Below are 8,224 nucleotides of genomic sequence, written 5' to 3' on the forward strand. Positions count from 1 at the left end.
ACAAAATATATGAAATATCTTACAAAATGAAATTCTGAAAAAAAATTAATTTCAAGTCAGTTGAAATGTTTAGTTTTGTAAAATCAAAGTTTTGTTCTAATTTTGACATTTTGCAAAAACTGATATAAAAATTAAAAAAGTTGTTTCAAAATAATAAAGCACAATGCTTCATTCTGAAAATGTCAGAACACTTTGCACTGGCTCTTTTCCAAGCGAAATAATGTTCAAACTGACAAGTTTCCATAAAACATTTCATTTTCAACGAATTGGCATTTTCCAACAGAAAAACATTCTGCTGGAAAATTTCCAACCAGCAATATTCATAGACTTAGAAATGCATACGCACACACATCATGTATATTAACAAATATTTGTTGCATAATGGCTAATGTGCTTTTTTATTTTAAGTATACTCTTATTTCCATAGTAACGTAGCATTCACTTTGTACCACTAGACGTGGAGGGGTGAAAATTCAGTACAGTGAATATGGATTCAGCCATACAACTCCAGTGTTAAATGGACACCAACACAGCTACATCTCTGTGCTGAAAATTAACTTCTTCTGTGACTTACATTAAATAAAGAGAGTCAAGGAAGGTCTTAAGTTTGATGCCTTTGTGTTACTAGCTTCAGCTATATTTTTAGTTTGGGATATAGGGAGGAAGCTACAATGCGTTTGTTCCAAGACATGAAAATCATTAATCTCTACCCTGTTTAAAATCAAAATATATGTGGCATTATTCGGTGTGTGTAAAATTTATTTTTCTCTTGCAGATGACAGTATGGATTGTGTAGATAATGAGAGAAGACCTCATTTTCCTCAGTTCTCTTATTCAGCCAGTGGAACAGCTTAATGTTTTGCCTTTTTTCCCATTCAGAAACAAAACAGACTACATTTTGGGGACCTCACTTCAATGGACACTAGAAAACTGTCTATATTATCTGAATTACAAACTATGTTTGTACTACAATTTACATGAATTTGTTGGAAGCTTCACAGATTCTGTATTTAAAACAATTCTCTGATGCATTTTTGAGAAGAAAACATTTAAGAATGGATTTAAGTCAAACTTTTATGCTGAATGACTAGGTTTTTAAGAATACGCACCAAAACGGTTTACATTAGAAATAATTAAGATATTCAACATATCAGCAGTTCTGACCAGAAAAATCCCCTTATTTTATTTATTTCATACAGTTCATTATCTAAATATAGAATCTGCACTCTGAACAATTAGATTTATTTAGGAAGCTGTAAAGACTTTAGTAGCTAGTGCAATAATATAAGCAACAAAGTGAACAAACTCTGGAGAGTTTAAAGGTTCAAACTCACTTTGGACAGCAATGAAGTGTCATCCTACTCCAGAAAATCAACTATAGAAACAGCATTAATGGCCTCAGTGAGGTAGTTCAAAAAGCAAGTTATTTTGTTATAACATCTGCTACAAGAAATTATGTATCAAATTGAATTCTGTGGAATCAAGTCCATTTCTACATCGCACAGATGAGTATTCTATTCAAGATAGTTCATTTAATTAGTCCATTTGTCTAGAGTTTAGGAGTATTTAACAGGATCGGCTGCACAAAACTTAGAAAACAGTCTGCTGACCAGTCTGATCTAAAATGCTATACTGCAGAATTGCCCCACTTTGTACAGTGTATAAAAAACCACACACAGCTCTAAGGGAGAAATTCATCTGGATGAATGAATCAACCAAACAGAAGTAAATTTTGGCACTGAAGTAATGACTTGTCGCTGCTTTTTTTAAAGAGAAGTTGTATAAAGATACATAAACAATTACTGTTTGCATCATGCCAGACAATTTCTTCACTCTTCAATGTGCATTCAAGGAATCAGGCAACTGTCAGTGGTGCCTTCCAACTCTTGAAGAAGCACTTTAACAGTGTTTCCCGTGTAGAAGAAAAAAAAAAAAACTAGGTTGAAACTTCTCTGTGTTTGAGTAATAGGGTGTTCAAGTGAATATATTTTGTTTTTAATCTTAGTGAGAAATTGCCCCACCCTCTTTTTTTTTGGTTGTATCATGTTTCTTTGTAACTTTCGTAAAAAACAGTCTTATTCTGCCTCTACTGCCCGAATGACTTTATTCCACTGTAGGTTGCATTCTTTTTGATTGCTTTTTGTTTTCATTCTCTTGACTGTATAAAAATGATGAAATGTACTGCAATTAATTAGCATTTATTTTTTTAATTTGGAAGAGAGTGTATTGCAAATACCCTCACTTCCCCTTTCCATGATAAACTACTGTGGTCCAGCACAGAGAACCCCTCACCATGACATTTTTTTTTGTACACAAGGTTCAACTCTAGTATTTTTACTTATGATATGGAAGTTTCCCTCTAAATACATAAATAAAAATTGCTTAAACACAGTAGGTGCTTATTTCTTTTGATAGGTGCTTTCTGCATTCAGAGAAATGTGAAAGCTGTTCTCAAATTTTTCTCCATTGTTCCCTGATCCAAACTCTAAAGCACTCACCTCTGTGAGTGGAATTTGCCTTCCCTACACTCCTTCCTTTTTCTTCTGGTTTAGTAACAGGTGTTTTCAGCAGTAGGTTGTTAAAGAAATAATTCATTCTGCACTGGAAGATCTTCGCTAGTAGGGATGAAAAAGGAAGGGACTCACTTTGCCATGTTTAGTCCATGAGCTGTCACTGATGTCAGTGGGACTAATCATTACAAGTCTGCAGGATCAGGACACCTGAGCGCTCTGAACAAGAAAGGGCTGGAGTATAATAAAGGTGTGACATGCAGGAGTGTTGCTAAATCTTTGTTTCCTGCCCCAGTCACCTGAGTCAGAGATACAGGAGGCCAGTATTCATTGACTCCAGTCAAAAAGGGTATTCTCTCTCCTTTTAAGTGCTGGAAAAACATATTGTATTGTTTTAAACACAATAAATTTTGAAGCTAACCATGGATGCTGCAGCTGTGCAATAAGCAACTAAACATCCAAACCAGATCTGTTTGGTTTAAGCAATGGGCTATAATTCCGGAGAGAGTTTGCTGTCCATCAAAGCTCAAATTCTTACCAGGGAGTGTAAGCCTTTGTAGTCTTCTTCACCCAACCAAGTAATGATTATTAAGCATCAGGGTGGGTTAGGAGCATCAGCATGTCTGTGTGGTCACATGAAATGTTGGGGGGCAGAATGAGGGGGTGTTTCCTTTCAGAGGGATGCCTTCAATCTGTGCCAGACAGCACGCCCCATTTGTCTGATATAACACACCTTACAATGCTGTTGTTGTTGAACCTGTGCCTAGGTTTGGGTTAACAAATGGAGCAAACCAGCACACCAAGACCAAATAGAGCTAAGTTAAAAATTACTTAGCAAATTAGCTGTTTTCAAGTCACCAGGGCCTGATGAAATACATCCTAGAATACTCAAGGAACTGACTGAGGAGATATCTGAGCCATTAGCAATTATGTTTGAAAAGTCATGGATGATGGAAGAGATTCCAGAGGACTGGAAAGGGGCAAATATAATGCCAATATATAAAAAGGAGAATAAGGCCAACCTGGGGAATTACAGACCAGTCAGCTTAACTTCAGTACCCGGAAAGATAATGGTGCAAATAATTAAGCAATCAATTTGCAAACATCTAGAAGATAATAAGGTGATAAGTAACTCAGTATGGACGTGTCAAGAACAAATGTCAAACCAACCTAATATCTTTGACAGGATAACAAGCCTTGTGGATGTGGAGGAAGCAGTAGATGTGGTATATCTTGACTTCAGTAAGGCTTTTGATACTGTCTCACAAGAACTCATAAACAAACTAGGCAAATAAAACCTAGATGGAGCTACTATAAGGTGGTGTATAATTGGTTGGAAAATTGTTCTCAGAGAGTAGTTATCAGTGATTCACAGTCAAGGTGGAAGGGCATATCAAGTGGGGTCCTGCAAGGATCAGTTCTGGGTCTGGTTCTGTTCAGTATCTTCATCAGTGATTTAGATAATGCTATAGAAAGTACACTTACAAAGGTTGCGGACTATACCAAGCTGTTAGAGGTTGCAAATGCTTTGGAGGATAGGATTAAAATTCAAAATGATCTAGACAAATTGGAGAAATAGTCTGAAGAAAATAGGATGAAACTCAATAAGGACAAATGCAAAGTACTCCTCCACTAGGAGGGAAGGGTCAGTTGCACACATACAAAATGGGAAATGACTGCCTAGGAAGAAGTACTGCAGAAAGGGATCGGGGAGTCATAGTGGATCACAAGCTAAATATGAGTCAACAGTGTAACATTATAAAGAAGTCAAACATTCTGGGCTGTATTAACTGGAATGTTGTAAGCATGACACGAGAAGTAATTCTGCTCTACTCCACATTGATTCAGCTTCAACTGGAGTATTGTGTTCAGTTCTGGGTGCCACATTTCAGGAAAGATGTGGACAAATTGGAGGAGGTCCAGAGAAGATCAACAAAAATGATTAAAAGGTCTAGAAAACATAACATAGGAGGGAAGATTGGAAAAAAATGGGTATGTTTAGTCTGGAGAAGAGAAAAGTGTGTGTGTGGACATAACAGTTTTCAAGTACATAAAAGGTTGTTATAAGGAGGAGGGAGAAAAATTGTACTAGTTAACTTCTGAGGATAGGACAAGAAGCAATGGGCTTAAACTGCAGCAAAGGAGGTTTAGGTTAGACATTAGGAAAAACTTCCTAAGTATCAGGATAGTTAGCACTGGAATAAATTGGAATAGGAAGGGTGTGGAATCTCCATCACTGGAGATTTTTAAGAGCACGTCAGCATGCTGGACTAGAAGACCTCTGAAGGTCCCTTCCAGACCTACAATTTTATGATTCCACAAGTTCTGAGCTAACATATATATAATTCATCCCAATATAGGTTGCAATAACTTCTGCCTATTTGTTTAAACCTCCCAAAGGGAGACCTTGGCTTCCAAATGCAGCAACATAGAGTCAGGAAAACAACGTAATCCATCTCAGATGCTCCAGAGGAAAGTTATGTTGTGCTGGGGTGTTTTGCCAGTTTGCCGCGGTGTAGGTTCTGTCTCAATGCCACCACACAAAATGCCACTTAGTGGAACAACAACAAAACCCTGCAAATCAGTAAGAACCAACTAACGAAGCCAGTGTTAAGAGTAAAACAGCCACCAATTTTTTTTCACAGTATGGTCCGCATCTTAATAGAGTGTCTCATGGATCATATCCCCTCCCATTTGCAATTACACCATCCATGTTGCCTCTGATTGTATGACCTAACTACAGAAATTACGCTTGCTTACATGGAAATGTAACGTCTTTTAACTTTCATTATGATTTAGGAGATGAAGACAAGGAATGTCAGTTGCATGTCAATCACTGTGGACAACACCCTGCCATCCTGCCTGTTAGGCCCATCTTTGACTCAGCCCTCTCTCTAGGTCCCCACATCCAAGATAGCCCTGCAGATTCTTTCTGCATAACGTCTCTAAAGACAAGTCTATGCTAGAGCGCTTCATTGGCATACCTGCACTGATGCTGTGCCGCTGTAGCACATCTGGTGAAGACACACTGTTGAGAGGAGAATGCTCTCCAGTCAGCATAATTACTCCACCTCCACAAGAGACGGAAGCTATGCTGGCAGGAGAGTGTCTCACACCAACATAACGCCAGTGTGGACAGGGCTTAAGTCAATGTAACTTACATTGCTCGGAGAGGTGTCTTTTTCAACCCCTGAACAATGTAAGTTACATTGACTTAAGCAGTAGTGTAGACCAGCCCTAAAATACATCCTTCTACACAGCTAAAACTCTCATCCAGGCTTTTATCATCTCAATTAGTGTAACATCCTTCTTTTGGCTTTGACAAATGCTACTTTCCATGCTCATATCTATTCAGAATGCTGTCACAAAGATTATTTTCCTAGCGCATCACTTTGTCCACATCACCCTCTCTTTACATCCCTTCTCTATCACATCAGACAACTAATTGTCTTCACTTTCAAGCTCCTTTATCGCCTATCCTCACCCTATTTATCATCTTTCGTTTAGAATCAGGATGTAAACTTTTGCTTCCAATCGGCAGGTGAGGCCAACCTCCATCTCCCATTTGTTAAATTTGCAAACAGGCTCCTATGCTGCCCCACATGGTTTGGAGGAACTCACCATAAACATCTACAAAACTTACGTATTATCCGCCTTGAAATACCTTCTTAAAACTCCCCTTTGCAGTGATGCCTACAAAAAGCTTGACAACTGTTGGTGGGTTGAGACCACTTCCTGTCATGCTAACCAATACTGTCTCATTGTTTCCTTATATCTCCGATCTCTCTCTATCCATCTGTTGGCTCATCTTAGATTGCAAGCTCCTTGGGCTAGAGGCTGTCTTTTTGTTGTTTGTGCGGCATAGCCCTGGTCCATGACTTAGGTGCTATGGTAATACAAGTAATAAGAAATAAACAGCTCTCCCCAGACCACCAGTGGTTCACAGACTAGGAACCACTGTAGTAAAAACAGGGGAGAAAAAACTGCAAATGAGAAGCACAAGGCCTCTACCTACCCCAGGCCAACAGCCAGGACAAGACAAGATCTTCAGAATGCTGACCAGGAAGCAGGCATGCATTGTCCTTGCTTCTGCCTATGTTACGGGGTTGGATAAATTTTAGATCAGGCAGAAACCACATTTTGTACTCTCCTACTGGCAAACTGAAAACCACAGCATATTCCATTAGTGTATGCCAAAATGTATTCCCTTCAAATATGGGCAAAAAGCATTGTGTTCTGTGGGCACTTGCAACATTTAGAAGGTCTCTAAACACCCAAAACTTTATAGACTGGCACCTCAGAGAGCAAAGTAGCTCCCCTAAATGCCCCATTCCTCCCCTCCAATACATTCTCATCTTACAAATACGTAGGTTCCATACATCTCACAGCTACTGCCCCTTTCACAACCAGAGTGAAAACAGCTCACCTGCTGCTTGAACCTGAATCCAAGATATCAGAGGGTAGCTGTGTTAGTCTGGATCTGTAAAAGCAGCAAAGAATCCTGTGGCACCTTATAGACTAACAGACGTTTTGGAGCATGAGCTTTCATGGGTGAATACCCACTTCCTCAGATGCATGTAATGGAAATATCCAGGGGCAGGTATATATATGTGTGCTAGCAAGCAAGCTAGAGATAACGAGGTCAGTTCAATCAGGGAGGATGAGGCCCTGTTCTAGCAGTTGAGGTGTGAAAACCAAGAGAGGAGAAACTGGTTCTGTAATTGGCAAGCCATTCACAGTCTTTGTTCAATCCTGAGCTGATGGTGTCAAACTTGCAGATGAACTGAAGCTCAGCAGTTTCTCTTTGAAGTCTGGTCCTGAAGTTTTTTTGCTGCAGGATGGCCACCTTAAGGTCTGCTATAGTGTGGCCTCCCTGATTGAACTGACCTCGTTATCTCTAGCTTGCTTGCTAGCACACATATATATACCTGCCCCTGGATATTTCCATTACATGCATCTGAGGAAGTGGGTATTCACCCACGAAAGCTCATGCTCCAAAACATCTGTTAGTCTATAAGGTGCCACAGGATTCTTTGCTGCTTTTATGAATCCAAGATGTTTCCTCCCCAAATTGAATATCATGACTTTTAAAGGTTCAAGGCTAAAGCTCATGATTACCTAAACCCTGGGACTTTTGCTTTATCTTGGAACACATTTTCCTTTTGTTGCCACTTTGAATTGCTTACATGTATTTATTTTAGGAAGTAACTATGAGACTTGTACTATTAACAATTCTGAATATTTTTCTCTGACTGAGGCTCCTGCCCTTTGCTTGCCCATGCCAAACTTAACAAAAACTGGATACCTATGTTAAGCAAATTTCTGCCCCACAAGCAGAGATGTAGGATGAAGGGGCCACCTCATTGTAGGTTTCACAGCAGTGTCTCACTAAAGCTCACTAAAGTCCGTGCAGAAAGATTTTGTTTTTTTTTTCCTGGGTGGTGTATATTGCAAACAGGCAAGTTTGTCCCTTTTAGATCAATTTCTTTAATAACAGGGAGGTTAATTGTGAAAAGGACACATAGCGCCTATAGCGAATAAGCAGCCTATTATCCCAAATGTTGCCGGGTGCAGACATTTTTTAGCTCAGTCTAATGGTATATGTGTTGCATTCTTATGAACTGGTGACTAGTTGCTCTGTCAGAGAGCAACCATTTCATTACTGTATTCCAGTCCCTCACTCTTCTCCATGGACTGCTGTGTCTCTGGTTTTA

At 39.2% G+C, this 8,224-nt stretch overlaps 1 protein-coding gene across 6 annotated transcripts in view; it reads left to right on the forward strand.

The window, feature by feature from the left end:
• The window catches only part of AKT1 (AKT serine/threonine kinase 1), a 108,177-nt gene extending 105,786 nt beyond the window's left edge, over positions 1 to 2,391 (forward strand). For all 6 annotated transcript variants that reach the window (XM_030558624.1, XM_030558619.1, XM_030558621.1 and 3 more), the window contains one exon: positions 776 to 2,391. In XM_030558624.1, coding sequence (XP_030414484.1) covers positions 776 to 855 — 80 coding nt within the window. In that variant the 3' untranslated portion in view covers positions 856 to 2,391. The remainder of the gene's footprint in view (positions 1 to 775) is intronic.
• Positions 2,392 to 8,224: the final 5,833 nt, after the last annotated feature.

The sequence above is a fragment of the Gopherus evgoodei genome, chromosome 4, assembly GCF_007399415.2.
Source record: "Gopherus evgoodei ecotype Sinaloan lineage chromosome 4, rGopEvg1_v1.p, whole genome shotgun sequence".
Classification (NCBI taxonomy): domain Eukaryota; kingdom Metazoa; phylum Chordata; order Testudines; family Testudinidae; genus Gopherus; species Gopherus evgoodei.